The sequence below is a fragment of the Diorhabda sublineata genome, chromosome 1, assembly GCF_026230105.1.
Source record: "Diorhabda sublineata isolate icDioSubl1.1 chromosome 1, icDioSubl1.1, whole genome shotgun sequence".
Taxonomy (NCBI): domain Eukaryota; kingdom Metazoa; phylum Arthropoda; class Insecta; order Coleoptera; family Chrysomelidae; genus Diorhabda; species Diorhabda sublineata.
In genome coordinates this window covers 3422085-3445567 of record NC_079474.1, presented here as the reverse complement: position 1 = coordinate 3445567, position 23483 = coordinate 3422085, and the positions used below count along the sequence as shown (strand labels likewise).

At 31.9% G+C, this 23483-nt stretch overlaps 3 protein-coding genes across 3 annotated transcripts in view; 1 reads left to right on the top strand and 2 right to left on the bottom strand.

Annotated features, from left to right (window-relative positions):
• LOC130451318 (uncharacterized) overlaps positions 1–23483 on the bottom strand; it is a 46391-nt gene that overhangs the window by 3566 nt on the left and 19342 nt on the right. The window lies entirely within an intron of this gene.
• Positions 15359–20447, bottom strand: LOC130451293 (uncharacterized). Its single transcript, XM_056790234.1, has 5 exons — positions 20103–20447; positions 19622–19748; positions 18131–18557; positions 17200–18074; positions 15359–15745 (listed from the first exon to the last, which is right to left on the bottom strand). Exons 1-5 carry the CDS (start codon positions 20226–20228, stop codon positions 15393–15395), a joined length of 1908 nt encoding a protein of 635 aa, XP_056646212.1. The 5' UTR covers positions 20229–20447; the 3' UTR covers positions 15359–15392.
• LOC130451302 (uncharacterized) lies at positions 20380–22541 on the top strand. Its single transcript, XM_056790246.1, has 5 exons — positions 20380–21148; positions 21207–21361; positions 21414–21664; positions 21716–21909; positions 22374–22541. Exons 1-5 carry the CDS (start codon positions 20782–20784, stop codon positions 22463–22465), a joined length of 1059 nt encoding a protein of 352 aa, XP_056646224.1. The 5' UTR covers positions 20380–20781; the 3' UTR covers positions 22466–22541.

The following is a 23483-nucleotide window of genomic DNA, read 5'->3' as shown; positions in this document are numbered from 1 at the left end:
AAACAACTGCTTTGGTAATCCGAATTATTTCTTAATCCGAATCGCCTTGGTTTTTATTAATTCCGAATATCGAGTCTGCACAGTATATAAAATTCTGGTGTGGCGGTGTTTTTTGAACTCCTCCGAGGCGGCTTGACCGATTCTCTTGATATTTTTTTAGATAAAGATCCTAAGATCAATCCCTATTTTTCCAACGCGATTTTTTTATTTCAACCACCAAAATTTCAAAATAGCGATTGAATATAATAATTATAGTACGATAAATTCTTGTTTATAATTCAAATTTCCTTTCCTATTTTGAATTTTCTGTGCAACTCTCATGTTTTAACACGTTGAGCCCCAACCAAAATTGATAAACTGTTCCCTGGCCCAATTTTTTTGTGTTTTTACTGTTCATATGGGGTGCGGATCCCGGGAAAAACGAAGTAAAAGTTTATTTGGAATAAAAAGTGCGAAAATTTTTGTGTGCGGCCCGAGGAAAAGATTATTTACTACAAAAACTTTCCCCCTCACACAAAAAACATCATTTTTGAATTTATGCTTTTATGTAGACTGTACAAAAATGGGTTTTTTGAGGATTCTATATGAGATCAAAAAAAATGCTTTTGAATGTGTTGAAACATTTAGAGTGATGTTGCCTGAGTTCTTCCTCAAGGGTTGGTAAGACTAGTTTGATTTATGGCCGATCCAAGCTTTGGATAATCCTCACAACAATATATTTTTCCCACTGGGCCATGGAGAAGGTTTCATCCATTCTGGGCTATGCGGAAAGTTCAATTACGGGCCGTATGGGACTCAACGTATTAATTTTAGTCTTAACGTGAATTCTTAATAAAATTCAAGTGCAATAATTATTTATTAATAACTGAAAACACGGTTTTTACTCTCATGTATTGATGAAGATATAATTAATAGTCGAAACGTTAATACTTTCATGAAACAAACGTTTAAGATATAAATTTAATATATTAAGTTCACGTACATGGAAAAAAGAACTAAATTGAAACCACTGTATATTACTTACTTTCATTAATAGAAAAAACAGGAATTGGCACTTAATCATTGTCAATAATCAAAGTTGTACTATAATTTTTCTATCAAAATCTCGCGTTTAAATATAAACCAAAAAATAAACAAACCAATATTTATTAAAATAATAAATATTATTTTCTTTTTCTTGCAAAACGTGATAAATGTAACGGAGAAAAGATCGTGATATGCATCATAACTTTTTTTATGTCCTAATACTTTTTATTGAATTAAAGTAAAAAAAAATTTACAATAAAGTAATTTGTTTAAGTTACGGCACTTATTCAGGACTTGAAGGGCCATAATTATTTACTAATATTTACAAAAAGATATTTCAAAATCATTAAACTCTGTTTTGTTCATCTTCAGCTACTCTTTTTGTTATAATTATAACTCTCCATCCATTTCTGTCCTCTGTTCTTTCTCTCTACTCAGTTATTCCCACTCTTCTCCAATCCGATGTCACATCTCCTATCCATTTCTTTCTTTTTTCGGTCCATCTTCTTCTTGTAATTGACTATCCTTCCATTTTTGCTACATGTCCCAACTACCTGATTCTTTTGGCTTAGACTAGTTGCGTTAAATCAGGCCATCACCTGTATTTAAAAGGGTTAAGAGGTAAGCAGATTTACTAAGATGTGCTTAATACCTTTGGTGGTCAATGTCCTTCGTATACGACCGAAGAAAATTGGACTGCAAGCTTCAAAAGATGTAAATTTTCCATTGAAGATGATGACCGATCGGGAAGACCAGTTCATGACATGATTTTATCAGATCGTCGAGTTGGTCTAAAACGGATCTGATCTGAAGCACTGAATATTCCTTACGAACGCGTTCATCATATAGTTCACGTCAATTTGGACAAACTGCTGCAAACTGAATCCCAATTGTTTGAATGTTGACCAAAAGCGCGCAAGGATATAAGCATCGCGTTCGAACTGTGCTCGATTTGAAAACTATGTAGACTTCTTAAACCGAATTGTTATTATGGATGAAACTTGGGCACATTTCTACGACGGAATGGCGACTCTCTGGTTCTCCAAGACCTAAGAAGTTTCCAAGTGTCCAAAAATCTGCTGGAAAAGTTCTTGCTTCAGTTTTTTGGGATTTCCATCAAGTAATCATGATTAATTTTTTGGGATAAGGGTAGGAAAATAACTTAAAAGGTCGTAAATTTTCTGTGGAGGTCTGGTTTGGACAAACTGCTGCAAATTGGATCTCAAAATGTTTGAATGTTGACCAGAAGCGTTCGATCTGTGCTCGATTTAGACGATGTAGACTTCTTAAACCGAATTATTACTATGGATGTGAAATATGTACATTTCTACGATCCAGAAACAAAACAACAATCGATGGAATGGCAACGCTCTGGTTCTCCAACACCTAAGAAGTTTCCAAGTGTCCAAATATTTGCTGGAAAAGTTCTTGCTTCAGTTTTTCGGGATTTCCATCAAGTAATCATGATTAATTTTTTGGGATAAGGGTAGGAAAATAACTGAAGATCACTATTCGACATTACTACGGGAAAAATTAAAGAGAAAAGACGCGGAAAGCTATCCAAAGGTGTTTTGTTTTTGCAGGACAACGCCCCTGCACACAAATCTCATGTTACTATGTAAAAAAATTCGTGATTTAGGGTTTGAATTACTAAAACATCCCCCTTATTCACTAGATTTGGCTCCGTCCGACTCCCATCTCTTTCCTCAACTGAAAAAAAGTTTAAAAGGTCGTAAATTTTCTGTGGAGGTCTGGTTTGGACAAACTGCTGCAAATTGGATCTCAAAATGTTTGAATGTTGACCAGAAGCGTTCGATCTGTGCTCGATTTAGACGATGTAGACTTCTTAAACCGAATTATTACTATGGATGTGAAATATGTACATTTCTACGATCCAGAAACAAAACAACAATCGATGGAATGGCAACGCTCTGGTTCTCCAACACCTAAGAAGTTTCCAAGTGTCCAAATATTTGCTGGAAAAGTTCTTGCTTCAGTTTTTCGGGATTTCCATCAAGTAATCATGATTAATTTTTTGGGATAAGGGTAGGAAAATAACTGAAGATCACTATTCGACATTACTACGGGAAAAATTAAAGAGAAAAGACTCGGAAAACTATCCATAAGTGTTTTGCTTTTGCAGGACAACGCCCCTGCACACAAATTTCATGTAGCCATGCAAAAAATTCATAATTTAGGGTTGGAATTACTAGAACATCCCCTTTATTCACCAGATTTGCCACCGTCCGACTCCCATCTCTTTCCTCAACTGAAAAAAAGTTTAAAAGGTCGTAAATTTTCTGTGGAGGTCTGGTTTGGACAAACTGCTGCAAATTGGATCTCAAAATGTTTGAATGTTGACCAGAAGCGTTCGATCTGTGCTCGATTTAGACGATGTAGACTTCTTAAACCGAATTATTACTATGGATGTGAAATATGTACATTTCTACGATCCAGAAACAAAACAACAATCGATGGAATGGCAACGCTCTGGTTCTCCAACACCTAAGAAGTTTCCAAGTGTCCAAAAATCTGCTGGAAAAGTTCTTGCTTCAGTTTTTTGGGATTTCCATCAAGTAATCATGATTAATTTTTTGGGATAAGGGTAGGAAAATAACTGAAGATCACTATTCGACATTACTACGGGAAAAATTAAAGAGAAAAGACGCGGAAAGCTATCCAAAGGTGTTTTGTTTTTGCAGGACAACGCCCCTGCACACAAATTTCATGTAGCCATGCAAAAAATTCATGATTTAGGGTTGGAATTACTAGAACATCCCCTTTATTCACCAGATTTGCCACCGTCCGACTCCCATCTCTTTCCTCAACTGAAAAAAAGTTTAAAAGGTCGTAAATTTTCTGTGGAGGTCTGGTTTGGACAAACTGCTGCAAATTGGATCTCAAAATGTTTGAATGTTGACCAGAAGCGTTCGATCTGTGCTCGATTTAGACGATGTAGACTTCTTAAACCGAATTATTACTATGGATGTGAAATATGTACATTTCTACGATCCAGAAACAAAACAACAATCGATGGAATGGCAACGCTCTGGTTCTCCAACACCTAAGAAGTTTCCAAGTGTCCAAAAATCTGCTGGAAAAGTTCTTGCTTCAGTTTTTTGGGATTTCCATCAAGTAATCATGATTAATTTTTTGGGATAAGGGTAGGAAAATAACTGAAGATCACTATTCGACATTACTACGGGAAAAATTAAAGAGAAAAGACTCGGAAAACTATCCATAAGTGTTTTGCTTTTGCAGGACAACGCCCCTGCACACAAATTTCATGTAGCCATGCAAAAAATTCATAATTTAGGGTTGGAATTACTAGAACATCCCCTTTATTCACCAGATTTGCCACCGTCCGACTCCCATCTCTTTCCTCAACTGAAAAAAAGTTTAAAAGGTCGTAAATTTTCTGTGGAGGTCTGGTTTGGACAAACTGCTGCAAATTGGATCTCAAAATGTTTGAATGTTGACCAGAAGCGTTCGATCTGTGCTCGATTTAGACGATGTAGACTTCTTAAACCGAATTATTACTATGGATGTGAAATATGTACATTTCTACGATCCAGAAACAAAACAACAATCGATGGAATGGCAACGCTCTGGTTCTCCAACACCTAAGAAGTTTCCAAGTGTCCAAAAATCTGCTGGAAAAGTTCTTGCTTCAGTTTTTTGGGATTTCCATCAAGTAATCATGATTAATTTTTTGGGATAAGGGTAGGAAAATAACTGAAGATCACTATTCGACATTACTACGGGAAAAATTAAAGAGAAAAGACGCGGAAAGCTATCCAAAGGTGTTTTGTTTTTGCAGGACAACGCCCCTGCACACAAATCTCATGTTACTATGTAAAAAAATTCGTGATTTAGGGTTTGAATTACTAAAACATCCCCCTTATTCACTAGATTTGGCTCCATCCAACTCCAATCTCTTTCCTCAACTGAAAAAAAGTTTAAAAGGTCGTAAATTTTCTGTGGAGGTCTGGTTTGGACAAACTGCTGCAAATTGGATCTCAAAATGTTTGAATGTTGACCAGAAGCGTTCGATCTGTGCTCGATTTAGACGATGTAGACTTCTTAAACCGAATTATTACTATGGATGTGAAATATGTACATTTCTACGATCCAGAAACAAAACAACAATCGATGGAATGGCAACGCTCTGGTTCTCCAACACCTAAGAAGTTTCCAAGTGTCCAAATATTTGCTGGAAAAGTTCTTGCTTCAGTTTTTCGGGATTTCCATCAAGTAATCATGATTAATTTTTTGGGATAAGGGTAGGAAAATAACTGAAGATCACTATTCGACATTACTACGGGAAAAATTAAAGAGAAAAGACTCGGAAAGCTATCCAAAGGTGTTTTGCTTTTGCAGGACAACGCCCCTGCACACAAATTTCATGTAGCCATGCAAAAAATTCATGATTTAGGGTTGGAATTACTAGAACATCCCCTTTATTCACCAGATTTGCCACCGTCCGACTCCCATCTCTTTCCTCAACTGAAAAAAAGTTTAAAAGGTCGTAAATTTTCTGTGGAGGTCTGGTTTGGACAAACTGCTGCAAATTGGATCTCAAAATGTTTGAATGTTGACCAGAAGCGTTCGATCTGTGCTCGATTTAGACGATGTAGACTTCTTAAACCGAATTGTTACTATGGATGTGAAATATGGTAACGCTCTGGTTCTCCAAGATCTAAGAAGTTTCCAAGTGGCCAAAAATCTACTGGAAAAGTTCTTGCTTCAGTTTTTTGGGATTTCCATCAAGTAATCATGATTAATTTTTTGGGATAAGGGTAGAAAAATAACTGGAGATTACTATTCGACATTACTGCGAAAGCTATCCAAAGGTGTTTTGTTTTTGCAGGACAACGCCCCTGCACACAAATCTCATGTTACTATGTAAAAAATTCGTGATTTAGGGTTTGAATTACTAGAACATCCCCCTTATTCACCAGATTTGGCTCCGTCCGACTACCATCTCTTGCCTTAGCTGAAAAAAAGTTTAAAAGGTCGTAAATTTTCTTCCAACGAGGAGATAATAAAAACTGTAGATTTCTGGTTGGCAGAGCAGGAAGAAACTTGTTTTTAAAGGTCTAGAGACGTTGCTGTAATAAATGTATCCAATTAAGAGGTGAATATGTTGAGTAATAAAATATTTTGACATTGAAAGGTCTGATAGTATTCGTAGGGTGATACATTCATCAAATCTTCTCTGGTTATAGTTTCCCAGGAAAATCTTTGCCTGTCTCAGCTCCTGTTGGTTGTCCCAATAATTGGTTTTGCTTTTTCTATTATCCCGTAGCTGATACCACAGATTCAGGTCTCATGAAGGGCTTGACTGTAGATTAATCCTTTGGTATTAAAGGAAGAACCTCGTCATAATCGACCGCCTAGTGCTGTAAGAAAACTGGGAACCGAAGATCAACCAGTTATCTAAGATGTGAAGACGGATCGATGGAAAGACATATGCATGGGGAAAATTTGATTTGATAGACATGCCTTGCAGAGCCATTAGTGTCTCTGCTGATATTTGTTTTATCTTTTGCAGCAAGCTGATGACTTAGTTATATAGGGGGTAGTGCAAAAATTGTAAATAAATGCAATGGCGGATACAGTTATGTTCTGAATTCTGATTTTGAGACGCTATAGGTTTTGGATAACGTTAATTTCAACTATATTGTTGTTACGGATGAAGCACTTCTGGTTATACCGGAAATATATGTCAAAATACGAAATATACAGGGTGTCGCATGACTAGCTAAAACAATCTGTATATGGGAAAATATTTATAGTAAAATCATGAAAATTTCTACGTTTTGTTTTTCGGATACGATCTTTTTAACTAAAATATTTTCAAAAGACGAACGATTTCCGGTAGAACCGGAAGTCGACTGTAACTTTTTTTCTAAAAACTTTTTTCGAAAGTTGTTACAAGAACATGTTCTTTATTTGCAGAAAACATTTAATATCTGGATAATGGTAAGGTTTAGGTATGAATTTGACTTATTTTTTACCCCTGGTTGCGTTAAAATAGAAAAAACCGGGTGGTTTTATTAAAAAAAATGAATAAATTTGATATTTATGAAGTTAAACTTTGAAAACTTTTTATACACACCCTATATAAAATGAAGAATTTTCTAATATAGATTCAAATACGTCTGATCTTGATAAAAACAACCGAACAGAAACCACTTTCATATATTTAAGGGTATTCCCGTAAAAAAATAATTTATAAGGGTCTGCAACTGTCAAATTTTCTACAAAAAAATTAATAACTCAAAAAGTATGCATTTTTCGAAAAAAGTTTTCAGACAAAAATATACTAAAATTTTACGTAGATTTCAAAAATTTATTAATATACAGGGTGTTCTATTTAAAATAACAAAGTTACAGTCGACTTCCGGTAGAAACGGAAGTCGGCCATCTTTGAAAATATTCTAGTTAAAAAGATCGTATCCGAAAACCGAAACGTAGAAACTTTCATGATTTTACTATAAGTATTTTGCCATATACAGATACTTTTAACTCGTCGTGGTACACCCTGTATTTTAATTCATATTGGAATTCTATTTGGAATTTTAGATAAAATGTTGCAGAAGTGGTTGAATTTTGCTTCAATAAATACTGATACCAAACAAATTAGTTTAAAAACCAGGGAAAATGTGATAAAATACAGGGTGTTCTATTTAAAGTAAGAAACTTATAAATGATTTAAATTGTATATGTTGGGGGCTAAATTTGAAACACCCTGTATGAAATATCAATAAGTTGGACTTATGGAATTAACGTGTGTACGTCTGTTGTATATTGGTTATAATTTCACGATATTAGTTTCGTTATTATTGGAGATATTGTTATTCAATATTTTTTCAAAAATATCTCGAAAATACTTCATTCTTGTTTAAATATATTATAGAAAAATTTTATCCAAAATTTCATGTAGAATTCGAAAATTAAATAAAAAATATTTGGGTTCTATTCAAAATAACAATTTCGTAATTTTAGATTTTTTACTATATCCACCATTTTTTTTAAATACAATTTTTTCGCGACACACCCTGTACAGTTGGTTTATAAATAAATAAAAGTTAATGAAATTATCCTCAATGTTATCGATTAAAAAATTGTTGGTAACTCCAAGAAGCCCTTTAACCTTCCCCTCAAAATAAGCTGAATTTGAGCTGAATTTCTTACTAGCGAGGAATTTTTTTGGGATCAGCGAATAGCCAGTGGTCACCATGGACCAGATCTGGACTATACGGTGGTTGAGGAAGCAATTCGAATTGTAATTCGTTCAATTTAACTATCGACTGTGAATCGGTGCATTGTCTTGGTGGAACAGAGGTTTTTTCGTCGACGCTTCTCCATAATTTTTGCATTCAAACGATTCAAAAACTCTATGTAGTATTCGCTATTGATCGTTTCTTCCTTTTGGAGATACTCGATGGACAATATTCCATGCGCACCCCAAAATATTTAAGCTAGATCTTTCCAAGCTTACTGTTGTGCCTTTGGACGCTTCGAACGTGGTTCACCGGCTGCATTCCACTCAGTGAAGTGAAAGTGAGTGAAGTGATGGATTCATGTTTCATCCATTGTCACATATCGACGTAAAAAATTTGCTTTATTACGTGTAAAGCATGTCCAAATACTGCTTTGAATCATCAACACGTTGTTGTTTTTGATCGACTGTGAGTTGGCGCGACACCCACTTTGAAAAAAGCGTTATCATAATCAAATTTTCATACATAATTGTAAACCCACCGCCTTCTGATATCTTTACGGCCTCAGATATCTCACGCAATTTCAATTTACGATTAGATATAACCAATTCGTGGAGTTTTTTGACGATAATCAACACGCGAAATTGTTTTGAAAATAACAAAAGTAGCTCCACTTAAATGGCTGTCACTTTTTTCTGACTAATCGAAATGTCATGAAATTTTGACACATAGTTTTTAGAAAGTTGGTACTTCATAAACGTCATATGGATTTGACAGTCGAAGCGCCATCTATGTGTCAGTCACACGACTTGCCAAAAAATATAAATTTTTGGGAACTTGATCTAGCGGAGAAGTTTTCAACACGCGGAATCGACTTAAACTATTTCATCGAAATGTGAATTTATACAAGGATGCAGTTATTTTTCTTACAATAAAAGAAAACCTGAAAATTCTGAAACTATACGAACTAATTGTTTTTTAATGAGATAATTAAACGGTGAAAGCAGTTCATCGGATCGTGTTAATGCGTAGAACGTTCATATTAGTCATAGACATTAACGAGAAGATCGATAAACTTTAAAATTTCCCGTTTGACCTTTAGTTATAATTTTGTTAACGATATCAGTCCGTGTTGGTGTTTTGTAATTACGTACGTGCATAAACTAAAATGATTTCCAATATATTAACAAAATGTGTCATATTCTTATATTTGATTTTATTGGTAAGTCGATTTTTACAATTTTTGTCATTAAAATATTAAAAATGAAGATTCACGAGATAAATTTCGTACTAAAATACTAAAACATTGAAATTTATAAAAAATAAAAATTTAGATATCGAAATTTCTTTTAAATGATATATTCATAACAGAAACAATAAACAGTTCAAATTTATGACTCAAAATTTATGAAAAAAACTGAATTTTTATATTTATTTTATTTTTATCATATCTACAAAATTATATGAAAGTTATAAATCTCTATATTATCGAAAATATGTTATTTCGAATTAAAAAGTAAAAAATTAAAATCTATTATCTATTTATTGATGGTTTTCTTCCAAAACAAGGAAAAATTTCCTTTTTAATTTTCTCAGCCTCAAATTATTCGATTTTATTTCTTTGTAATTTCCTTTAAGCACAAATTTACAAAGGGCCCTGACGATTCTTAACGTTATTCAAATATCTTTATACCAAAATATGAGGGGTTTCCCAATAAGAGCTGCTATTTTGATATTCAAAGAAAAATACCATTTTTTGAGATAAATGATCGGATTTTTATTTCATTATAAAGAGGAAGGTATGCCGTTAATAATGGAAAACGACATCAGCCAAATAGCCGCCACGACTGCGCTTACAGGACCATATCCTTTTCATGAAATTTTCCGTAACCAAATTGCAAAGCGGCTGCCCTATGTCCTCGATAGCCTCACTAATTCCATCTTTGAGGTCTTGAATCGATGCTGGACTGTTGGCGTAGACCTTATCTTTCTTTGTTGGCCCCAAAGGAAAAAGTCGCAAGGTGTTAAATCACAAGATCTTGGTGGCCAATTGTGATCACCTCTTCGAGAGATAACACGGTCCGGTTTCGTTGCTTGTGTGGCACGTAGCGCCGTCTTGTTGAAAGTAAACGTTGTCCAAATCAATACCATCCAATTCCGGCCATAAAAAATCATTAATCATCTCTCGATAGCGCAATCCATTCACCGTAACTGTTGCTCCAGCCTCATTTTCGAAAAAGTAAGGTCCAATGACACCGCCAGACCATAAACCGCACCAAACAGTCACGCGTTGAGGGTGGAGAGGATTTTCAACAATAACTCTTGGGTTTTCCGAGCCCCAGATTCGACAATTTTGTTTATTGACGTAACCACCAAGGTGGATGAAATTCCGGATCATTTTCATGCATTTCAAGGATCCAATCAGCAAACACATGACGTTGTTGATGATCGGCCGGCTTGAGTTCTTGTGTCAATTGAACTTTATAGGCGTTAAGACCCAAGCAAAATACGGTGCAATGACGTTTGTGGAATAGCTAATACCAAAGAACGACGAGGAATGGACAAATAATCTTCAACACTTTGGGCTACAGCAGCAATATTCCAGTTGTACTTGAGCGACGTGGACGGGTTTTATTCTTCACATCACTAACTTGTCCCAACAGCTCAAATTTTTCCACCAATTTCTGTATTGCGGTCCGAGAAGGTGCTTCACGTCGACCCAAAAATGTTTTAGTTTTACGAACCGTCTCTACCAAACTTTCACCATTTTTATAGTGAATTTTAATAATTTCAATGCGTTGTTGAAGCACGTATCGTTCCATTTTCATTAATGGCGTAGTTTCTACTTGTCAAATGTCAAAAAGTGACAGCTTCAAAAGTGACATTTACCGAAATAGCGGGCTATTCAAAATAACACCTCTTATTGGAAAATCCTTTATAATAAATATTTCGATAAAGACTAAAGTAATAAGAAACGTGAATTTTTTAAAAATTATTTAAAAAAAACTAATTTTAAACCGAAGAGCTTAAAATCAATCAATTTAGAAGCATTTATATACCAAAAAGTCTAAAAAATGAGAAATCAAAGAAATTTATATCAAAATATCGATATTTTTGATGTCAAATTATTGATATTTATTTTTATATATAAAATTCGTTATTTTTTTATCAATAATTTTATTGTCATTCTATTAATAATGCTCAAATATCTAATTATAAAAAGAAATTATCTACTATCAAAGTTTTTCGACATTGGAATATTTTTTTTATGATATAATGTCCGAGTGGTTTTAAATAAAACTTTTTACACCACGTATATTTATTCTACATGTTCAAAAAACTGCCTGGTTGGGCTCCTCCTCTCTTATGATTCCAACACTGGCCTCAACCCCCCATGCCTGTTGAGCCAATTAATTGTTACTTATGACTTGTTACTTGTCTCGTACATAGGTGGCGGCACAGCTATTATTCGAATTCTAAACATATATCGATACTTACACAAATGTGTGAAGTAGCCTTTTTTTCGACGATTGCGACAATCTCATGAATTCAAAAATGACTTTACACACGAATTGCATACAATATTTTTTCTACTAGAGACAATTTCATCAAAATACAAAAGTTTTAATGGTAATTTTCCCTATAAAATATTTTGTGCTTTTTAATCAAAATTACAACAAAATAACAGACGAATGTGGGTTAGTAAATTTTTCAAATCTAGAAAAATAGAAAATGGCATCCGCGCGACTTGAACCTGGGACCTTCCGCATGTAAACCTCCTTCTCTATCCACTACACTACGAAGACGTTAATAATACGTTTTTTACGCACTCGAAAGTACATACTAGACGCAAGGTAGTAGAAAAAAATGTTTCTAGTTCCCCAGTTCGAGCATAGTGGCAGCACTGCGGTCTCATAATGTCTGTCAACTGACAGCATGACAATAATAATCATTTGGTTAGGTTAGGTTAATTTTGACATGTAATTGTGCTTCAAGACGTGTGAGAATGCAAATACACAATTGAAAAGTGTTTTTATTACGTTTTTTCTAATGTTTACGACGCCTTGTATGATATAGATATGTTTTTTCAGGTACTACCCACCAGTACATCTATGGAAATATCCTGCGCTAGGAAAGGATTCCTTTGCTACAAAACAAATAAATTTTTCCAATGCGTCCATAACAATGGAAAATATTTTCCATCTGGGGCGCCAATAGATTGTCCAAAAGGGTTTATATGCAAAGACGATTCCGAATTAGAATGTGACGTCGAAGATTTTTTGATCGAGAGATAATCATAATAAAAATTTTGTTCTATATACTTTCAATTTTGTTTTGCTTCACCAATAATTCCTTTTCTGTAGCTTGCTTTATTATTCTTCGAATCTCTACGCTTATTTTTTTATCCTTTCTCATATGGAATAAGAGCCAGTACCCCTAATACAAATGTTAAGCTTCCCTCAAGCACAGTTGCACAATAAACGTATTTGTAACTAACAGTTATTAACTTACTACACCAATGTACAACATCACTCATTAAGGCGTGTGACTGACACACAGATGGCGCTGCCAACTTTCGAAAGATTATGTGTCAAAATTTCGTGACATTTCGATTAGTCAGAACACAGATTCAAAACAGTTTATCATTGCTTGACGTGACATACGATTGACGTTTCAATTGATGTACAAGTTTTACATTAGGTGGAAAACGACTTTTATAAATTTTGATTGTTGAGCATTCAATATGGCTGAATTATGGTTTTTACATTGTTATTAGATAATTCGTTTTCCAAAAAATATAATGAACTTCGTTATACATATCCATCACAAATTACAAAGATCCTTCCAGAAAAATTAATGATCTGACAACAGTGTAAACATCACCATAATATTGGCCGTAATCAAGAATAGTTCACCAATAGGATTGCTCAATAAACTGAATGTGTCTGCCATGTGCGTGCGAAAAATCGCCATACGTGACGTCACCTGCAGACCTCGACCGGTCTTAACTCTTTGTTGAGCTAGACTATTTGATGAGTTTAAAGGCCAATTTTAACAAAAATACAGTTATTTTTTTAAGTTTTATTCATTATTATGAATTAATATTAATTTAAAATCCAATTTCCAATTATTCAGTTAATTTTAAGTTCCATTTATAATAGGTATACAATGAAGAAAAGAAATTAAAGAAAATGAATTATTTTTTAAAATGATCTGTATTTTATAATTAGTAAAACAGAAGCCATTAACAAACTTTAAACTAAAAATTAAAAAGTAAAAACAAATGAAATGATTTAAACTGATTTATGAAAAATATTTCTAATAATAATCTAAATTATTAAATTTAAGAAAAATAATAAAATATCAGATATATATAAAATAAAGAGATAGGTAGAAATCTGTCAATGAGTAATTTTGAACATTTTTTTTCCAGTTTTTCTGCCGTCATCTTCATCCCCTTCATCCCCCCATTAAGTTTTTTGATATTTGTGCTTTTTATATTACTTCTGGATTTTAAAAGAGCATACTGTCTTTCTAACTTTTCATATTTCTCTACAGACTCATTGTACAAAGCCTTATAATCATAGTTTTCTGGGACAAAGTTGGGGGTTGATGAAGTGGAAGGCTCTGGTACATGCTCTTCAAACTGAATACTTCCAAAAGATTTAGGATTATGGTCTTCGGTATCATCAGAAAAAGTATTAATAGGAGCTGTTAACGTGGCTACTTTTAAAAGTTTGTTCACTTCCTCCTTTGCATTTCGTTTGGCCAGTCTTTCTTCTCTGGAACTGATGCTTGAACTACTAGCTTCACTTGTTGATTTTTTTGAATACAATCCCAAAGTAGGAACAGCGGTTTTTTTCAATATCTTTCGTAGTGGTAAACCTAAAATACATATACATATTATATATATTTATGAACAAATTGAGTTACTAAATTTCATTACCAAAATCATTTTGGGACAGTATAGACTTTGAAAGCTATAAACTATTACACTAAACAATTAAATAATTCACCAACCTAATAATTCATTCTGTAAGTCTCTTTCATAATCCTTTTCTGTGAAATGAACTGAGCAGATGTAGCTAGTATCAGGGTTAAATTTATCTTCCCGTTTGCATCGTAATATCCATTCTTTTCTCATAGTTTGGGAAACAAGATCTTTAGCTTTGGGAAACCGATGAAATATAAAATATTCATGTTCTTGCTGCCTTGTTTTATAGGTATTACCACAACCATACACAGCACAACGTGTACCAGGCATTTTGATTTTTGGACATATACTACATGCACTAAAATCAAACAAACAAAGTTTCATTTAGCAAAAAAAAGTAAAATAAAAATCTAGATTAGTTGCTGGACAAATGCAAACCAACCGACCAAAAACGCTGTTATGATTCGCCCATTTTTTTAATTTTTTATTGAGGTGTATAAAGAATAGAAATTTAAATAAGCCAATTAAATTGTCATTTCTGCTCAGCTGGTTTTCTTTCAGCCAGTAACTGACTTGGATTTTAATTTTTATTTTGCTATTTAAATCCAGCTTTAATATAACAAAACATTTTTACCTACCCTTGAAAGTCTCACAAGATTATTTTGCCTTAAACAATAATATTGTCTTTGTTCACTATTCTCCACATATATAATACACACAAATAATAGTTTTTAAAACGTAGAACTAAGTAAAAAACGAATTTCCAACTCTTCAATCACTTGTACGACCTTTTCGAATTAACAAAAACACAAGCAATACCGCACAGCGTAAATGGTAAACAAGCCGTCGAGGTCTGCAGGTGACGTAAGCATCACTTGACCTTGGCTCAAGAATTGGCGTATGTACGTCTTATGGGATTGATCAATCCTATTGGTGAACTATTCTTGGGCCGTAATATTCACTCTCTATGAAATCTGTTGTTAATATATTTAGTTTGAATATATTTAGTAATGGTTTAATTATGATTTTTTGTAATATTTTCCACATGTTTTTTTCTAAATGAATCTATTATTATTTGTAAATCGCTGGTAGGTTTGGTACTCATTACGATAAGTTGTTTATTATATTTCAATCAGCCTTCAAATCGATATAAATGAAACTATTCAAAAAAACATAAATAAATACCTTTATTGATAAACAAATCACAAAATACTACCACTTTCACTTCTTCTAAAAGACTTATTCATATATACAATTACATCTTTAATGATAGGTATGACCAGCCAGGTCACACCGACGACGAAATAACAAATGGCAGTAGTTAGGGGAAAGAATGCCGCTAAATCTAAATTGTAAATATAAATTAAATAATAAATTAATATCACAAGACAACCGGAGATAGTGTTGAGGATTCCTTCTAGCCTAGAAAACTTTCTTTTGCCTACGAAGAATCTGTATACGGACATTTCCGCAAATCTCGATAAACCATAACCGAATCCGAAAAAGAGGCAGCTCCAGGTGATGAAATCGTTGGACATTTTTCTCTTTGTTAGCACTGAAAATATCGAGACTTGATGATATATATATATGACGTAAACAAAAATGTTATTTTTATATGTAATCACGCAACTAACGATTGGAAAAGATTGTTGGCAACACCGACTTTGGGCTTTGTGAGAATCATTTAGTTCCCAATCCGCGTTGCCAAGTTTAATAGTTGACTTTGCTCGTGAGAATAGTAAACATCCATTGAAGAGGAATAAATAATTTTTAAAGGCAAATGAAAAAATCCGTTAAATTATTCATTACATTTACCCACCGGTCTACCAGGATAGAAAATAACGTACGATCGTATAATATGACAACGACCCGGTTAACTCGATATATTTCCAAACAATAATGAACGTGATCAGAGTTAGTTTCCGAACATTCAGATCATGATCGGGTTTTCTAAAAATCTTATCATAACATTTTAATTAATTTGTTTATTGTGTAAAGGTATAGTGAAATGCATATTTCTTCAATATACTAATTATATTTAAAGTTTGGCAACGGTGGGGAAATAGCCCCATGCGTATAACTCACACAACTAGTAGAGAGAGATAGCGAGAAAATTTGCCGGTTCGTACACATGCGCTGAGTAGTAATTTCGTACATGTATTGTTCACAGACTATGTTGTCGAATTAAAACATATTTCCTATATTTTAATTGATTTTGAAAACAATGAAAAAGTTTAAATATGAATAATATCCAATAAAAATAGATTTACATAACACATGTATGAAAAGTCGTGTTTTAGGAGAATATTGATTAATAGTTTTATTTAATATATTTGTTAGATTGAACATTTCAATCTAGAACGATTTTTATACTTTTTACATTTTATTTGGCAACATGGTTACTCCATATGTTTGCTGTCTGTCAAAGTTTCAAATTATGATATTAATTTAAAGCATTTTATTGGTTTACGTTTATTTGTAGACGTTTTGTTAATATTTTTACCATTATATTTTATTTTTAAGTAAATTCTATTAAAAAATGTTTTTTTAACGAGTAACTTCAGTTCGTGAATGTTAAATAACACTAAAGTTATTAGTTTTGGTAATTTGAATTTCTTTATACAAGTTTTATTACAATTTCCACCATTGTATTTCACTGGTAAGTACCTTCAATTGATAAATAAATTTTCTTAACAAGTAGGTTCAGTTCGTAAAAAATATTGAATTTATTTAATACAATTTAAAGCAAAGAAATCTATTTTTAAAGTTAGGTTATGTTAAATAAATATTTGTGTTCAGTTTTCAATCATATGAAACTATTTTCATACTATTCTTATTGTTTATGTTAATTTATGATGACGTTCATCAATTTTTATAACGTAAGTCTTAAACTAAAGCCGTTTTTACACGTTTTATCTAAATTTTTCAACGGAAAATAATCAATTTATGATATAATATAACAAATAAGTAACTAGTAAATTTAATTTCAAACAAATATAATTTACTTACGTAACATACTGCAAGTGGAGAAGGCGAGTCCAACAACAAAGGTAATCCTCAACTTCGTAGCAGAGAATTTCATCAATAACGGTAACAATACCAAAGATAAACACCAAGAAAACGCGATATAAGACAATAAAAACGCCATGTCTTCTTTTTTATAACCGTCATTTTTCTTTAGAGTGATATACGGGGTAAGAGAAATGAAAAAATTCGAACTTATACCTAAAAGTACTTTCGAAATCATAATTGGATAAAAATGTGGATCGGTAAGGGACCGAAATAGAGGTACGAACACCGTATCTAACAAACAATCTTTCCACGATCTTATTCTTCTTTTCCACAAGAATATGCTATAAGGAGAACAAGAACAACACGGTTTCTTTTTATCGAACTTCATATCTTTCAAAAATAGATTCTTCTTTTCGGTATAATTCGGAATATACTCGATGTTCTGAATCGGTTCGGGTTTTATCACGATCTCCTTCGGTATCACAATTTCCTTTTTTTCGATCCTATTCAATTCTTCCAGGGCCGTACTGATCCTACTCAACCTCTTAGGATCGATCACGTTGATGTTAGTTTCGTCTATTTCGTCTACTTCTTCAGGTATTTGCGGTAAAATACTCACACCGGCGTGACTGTAGTATAATTGAACCGTAGTGGGGGTTAAAGGTGCCGGGGGTAAGTAAATATTATTCGTTTTGTTATAAGATTCTTCTTGTATTATTAAATCGTCGTTATCTTGGTTTTTTCCGTCGTCTTCGTTATCGGATACTTCCTCGTCGGATATTTCGTCGTTGTTGTATAATTCTCCGTGTTTCATATCGGATGTATTAGCAGAATTTGCGAATACTTTCATCTCTTTCATTTGCTGCGAGAATCTATTAAAAAAAATTGATTATAATACTAAATAAATGGGAAATAACGTTTCACTTACGCTGGTAAAGTTTGATATCTACCCATTCCTGGTGATATATCACGGTATTGTCGAGGTTCTTTCAAAATGAAACTAGCGGGAATAACTATAAGGATAATACCAGCGTAAATCATAGTTACATAATTCATCGTATAATTATCGATCAGGATTAATACTATATGAGGCATTATCATCAAACTTATCGCCCTCGCTGATTGGATGTTACCTTCGAATGCTCTTTCCGCGCTCTTGTACTTTTTCCGAACCAAATATTTTAATTGAGTATATATTATATTACTGAAAATACCTCCGAATATTCCGTAACATAATATATGATAAGGTATCATAATTCCACCGGCTAAACATATCGCAGACGCCGATATCAATGTTTTATAAGGAAAACATCCTTTATTATCCCAATATTGTACCAAAATATGTGACCAAGGTGCTGAAAATTTAATGGGAATTGGTGAAAATATGACATAAATTACAATACAATTACAGTATTTGATCAATTTGCTATTACTACAATTTTAAAAATAAATATAAATCATTCTTAAATTAATTTTGTTGGTTTGTACAAAAAAACCTAGTACAACTCTGTCTAAAATCAAGTGCGTATACATTGCGTTCGTTTCTTTGTAAATGGAGTATTCTGGTTAACCGACACTAAACGAACGCTTACTGTCAAAATTTTTATCTGTTCTATGTTACACTATAATTCTGTACCATAGAATAAATCTGATATTATAGAGTGCACCTTTGCGTAGTTCTAGGTTTTATTACTGCTTGTGTCAATTTTGTTGCTTATCAATAAAAATGTTATTATACATTTACATATTATTTTAAATGATAATTTTTAGATTATATAATATGAGAATGATAAGATTTAATTGTATTTAATATTTGAATAAACTATTACCAAGACATAAGTGTTTTCATTTACTAATTACAAAGTTGAAAAAACAATGCTAAACATTTATAAGTTGTCCATATAATTAAATTTTTCGTAATTTTGCTCTTCAAAAATATATATAGTCGTTTCTTTTTAGAATTGAATTGCTTCTCTATATTTTTAAACTACAATTTTGGAAATTATTATATAAATTCTCATAGTCCAGGAAATGAAGCACAAAATTTAGGAATTTTTCGAAAACCCATTTCTCTAAATCCGTCTTGCTGTTCAGAAATTTTTAGGTTTTACTATTTTTTTGCTTCATTTATTCGACTAACATTGAGAAATAACATTTTTTTTATATCACCAAGCTACAATACAGGCTTAGAACCTATATAGATACAGAAAAACCCTAAAGAATAAAAAAATAAAAAGAAAATGAATTAGAAAACAATTAGGATTCGAAATCGTATCAAGAAGACCTCTAAATGAGAAACAATTATATCTGGCATCTGTGTAAAGTAAATTCCAACTAAAAATGATTTTAAATTCTCATTTATTTTATTCATTTTGGAAATTGAAATACATTCACGTTTCAAATTTAAACGCCTAATTACCTGATACATTCCATGCTGCTATATAAATAAATGTGGTCCATGTGACCTTTTCTACAGGATAAATCCCTTGTTCAATCAAATTAGCGAGTATAATTCCATAACATTGATATACAGATGCAACTAAAAACTAAGTTTCATAAATGTAAAACAATGAGAAGAAACTATCCCAATTTTTAAAAACATATCGGTAAGTAGACAACCCGCAACACAAAGCACGCTTTCATTATTACAATATACATGTATATAATAGCAAATAATATTTGATTCGTATATTATATTATATAAATAATTTAATCAAAACAAATTTTAGGTATAAGACTTTCAACTTGTACAATAAATTTTCAACTTATTTACAAATCGAAAAGAACGCTATCTAGTAGTATCTTTATAAACTTATCCTATCAGTTGTCAAATCAAATTAATACGTCGTAAATTTTAATTATGAAATCTTATTACATTGTGATATGATAAAAAAACTCACCTCAATAATACCCACTGCAATTTTCAACACAAACTTTTCTTTATGGTTTTTATAATTTTCCCTTTCACCTACATTGTTTGTGAACGTTGAAGAAACTATTTCGGATAAAGTAATACTCCTATTCATGTCTATTCTTATTTATGCCTTTTCATTTAAACAGATTTATTTTCAAATATTTTCATTCGAAATCATTATTGCAACGTTTTTTCAAGTAATGCACAGTTCAATCCTACGGTTATCTCTTATCTATTTGATTAAACATTATCAGGACAATAACGTATTTATAAATTATCAAAATTGAGTCTATTTGTAAGATGTTAGCTTGTGTCATGTTATATGTAGACTGGAATGGGTAGCGAGTTTTCAATTTACCATTTTGATATCATAAATAAACAAGTAAACATTCTTTGTCTGTATATAATGGATAATAGTCATCAAATAAAGATAATTTTATTGATAACTGAATGCCATTATTTGTATAAGTGTAACGTATGTTGCCTAAATATTAGTGAAAAATAATAAAAAAATAAAACTAGAAAAATTCCTAAAATAATCATATAAAATCAAATTTTTTCATACGCTATAGCAAATATTACTTAAAAACTATTAAATTATTATAAACCGTAAATATATCTGTCAATTGTAATCAAAACAAATTTTTAGGTTAGATTTTTATAAAATGTCAAAATGCAATCTTTTGAAAGAATATAAAAAAAATGTAGTTGAATTACAAAATCGTGCCAAAATTCTAGGTTTAAGTAAAAAAGAAGTTAATCAAGTGTTCAAAGAATCATTCGTGAAATTACAAAATGAGTTAAACGGCTCAAATTTGTCCCAAACTAACAAAGCTCAAAAGATTTGTACCAATTTAAAAAATGTACTCGTTTTATTTACCGCTTCTTTTATCTTTATTTATATTTTACTTAATGTTCATCAACCAACGACGAGTATAGTTTTAAGAAATGTCCAAGGTTTAACGTATCCAACACTGAAATTTGTAAGGTATCTCTCTGTTCCAATAATTAAGTTATTTCCTGCTCTTACAGGTACGAATACGTTATAAAACAATCAATATTTTTCATATTTTTTTTTCTTTTTGTATAGATTTATATGATGAAACATGTCTAGTAGAAAATCCCTATTTTTATGTAGCGGATATGGAATGTTGGCCTTGTGAAAATGTTTTTACTGTATTGAATATTTCGAAATTCGAAGATAGTTACCTAAAATCAGGAACTGCTGCTCCGTATATTGTAAAGGTAAGATGAATTCATATTTTCAAAATAAATCTTTAAAATATGTATTCATTAGTCAACTCAGAAGACTGTAAACTTTGAAAAACTTAAATACCATTATGAACAAAACAAAAAAACTTTGAATAAAGAAACTAGAAGACTAAAGTCCACAAATTCAAGTATCATCACTTTAGAAGACTTATTTGGAAAAAATAATAATTTAATAGCTTCTGATCCAGATTTACATATCTCCTGGCGCATTACCAAAATGACTTCTGCCAGGATTATCCGGCAGCTGTTTCCAAAACCATTTTTTCTACCTGATAGGTAAATTATTCCTCCCAAAAAATTCAAAATGTTATAGTATTTTGTTTACAGGTCAGGTCAAAGTGTTGAAAGATTCGTAATGGTAGATGGTGTTCAATCAGGTCCTTATGTATTACCAAACACCGAATGTAGTTACGTATTTATTACTCAAGGGTCAGGGGAGAGAACTATTGTTCTGAAACCTGCCAAAGAATGCACTTCCAAATGTCGTACTATATCAGTAATATTGAGGCCGTCTTATATTTGTTAGTATGCAAATTTATTATATTGGGGTGTGAATTCCGAAAGATTTTGATAAAATTTTTACCAAAGTAGATTCTTCCTAAAATGATGTTTACCGATAAAGCGTCGTTTACCCCCCAGCCCAATTCAAAGTTTTAACTAGTTTACTAAATATCTTCGAAAATATTGATTTTAGAAAAAAAATTCCAAAAGAATAGATTTACCATAAAAATGTATATAACCTTTTTTTAGAGCTTTTTATGACTTCTTTTTTCGTTCAAAACTTTTTTGTCTAAAATCAATATTATCTAAAATATTTAGTAAAATTTTAAAACTTTGAATTGGTTTGGGGAGCAAATGAAACTTTATCAGTAAAAGCCCTTTTAGGGATAAGATTTTGCAAACATTTCATCAAAATCAGGATATTTTATCCTTGTTATCGAAGCTGTTTCATTTTGAAGTGATATAATTTTTTCATATGTTACAGTATCATATAATTGGTGGTATTGGCGCCCTATTAGTCTTCCTGTAACAAATGCTACTGGACCTTCCGTAACTTATATCAATTCATACTGTTAACAATTTTATGAAAAACTATTCTATTTTATCTCGTAGATTTAAGTGGAGTCAATAAAAGGCTGATTTTACAAAAAAACTGTTTTATTTATTTAAACCCAAATTATACCTGAGTAGATAGGAAGTCGAAATACCGGGTGGTCAGGGAAGTAATGCATTTAACTTTATTAATTAAATAAAAAAATTCAATGTTTCATTTTTCGTACATACCCTGTAGTTTTTTCCCATTATATACGTCAACAGACTATTGACAGAAATGGTGTAGTCCTATTAAAATAGCTGTCACATGAAACCAATAATCTGCTCATCTCATTTGAATCAAAAAGTTCTTTAAGATTCCTATCAGCGTCGAGGGTCAATAAGAAATTGCATCTTACTTTCATAACCACACTTCCAGATTTATTTCAATTAGAAAAATATACCTTGGTCCAAATTACTTATTTGGGAGTACTAAATTTTTTAATTGAACGTGATTTTCATCCTTTTTTTTTCTAAAATGATTACCCATATAGAAAATCAGTTTAAAAAATAATGAGAGAAAATTTATATATTTATATGAAGGCAAGTATTTCAACTGAATTAAGCTAAGACATGCATTGCAACGACGTACATATGTTATAACAAAGATATACAGGGGTCAAAATAATAATAATGAAATTATTTAAATAATTAAACAAGCAAATGAAATAATTAAAGAGTAATTAGAGTAATGCTGTTATCTCCACTAATGATCAAAAATTTAGATTCCTTACAGTGATGTCGTTGGAACTGAGAGTTCTAGATTATAAATTCTCAATATTCTTTCACAAAGACGTTGAAACATCATTTTTTAATTTGTTTTGTTCTTATTAAAATGTTTAGGACTTTTAATCAGGTGAATTATCCAAATGTTTAGTATCTCCTTTTAATGGTAGTTAATGCAGCAAAAGGGTATATTCTGAACATACAATTTTGATGTTACGAGGTACCTAGGATAAGTTATAACCTCACTAAGTCGTAAATTTGTCCATTAATGTTTGTA

Excerpts from the sequence above, each read along its gene's own strand:
- LOC130451293 (XM_056790234.1), bottom strand. The coding sequence starts at position 20,228 with ATGAATAGGAGTATTACTTTATCCGAAATAGTTTCTTCAACGTTCACA. Across the intron at positions 19,749-20,102 it reads TTGCAGTGGGTATTATTGAG|TTTTTAGTTGCATCTGTATA; the intron begins GTGAGTTTTTTT and ends TATGAAACTTAG. Across the intron at positions 18,075-18,130 it reads AGATATCAAACTTTACCAGC|ATTCTCGCAGCAAATGAAAG; the intron begins GTAAGTGAAACG and ends TTTTTTTAATAG.
- LOC130451302 (XM_056790246.1), top strand. The coding sequence starts at position 20,782 with ATGTCAAAATGCAATCTTTTGAAAGAATATAAAAAAAATGTAGTTGAA. Across the intron at positions 21,149-21,206 it reads GTTATTTCCTGCTCTTACAG|ATTTATATGATGAAACATGT; the intron begins GTACGAATACGT and ends CTTTTTGTATAG. Across the intron at positions 21,665-21,715 it reads CCATTTTTTCTACCTGATAG|GTCAGGTCAAAGTGTTGAAA; the intron begins GTAAATTATTCC and ends TTTTGTTTACAG.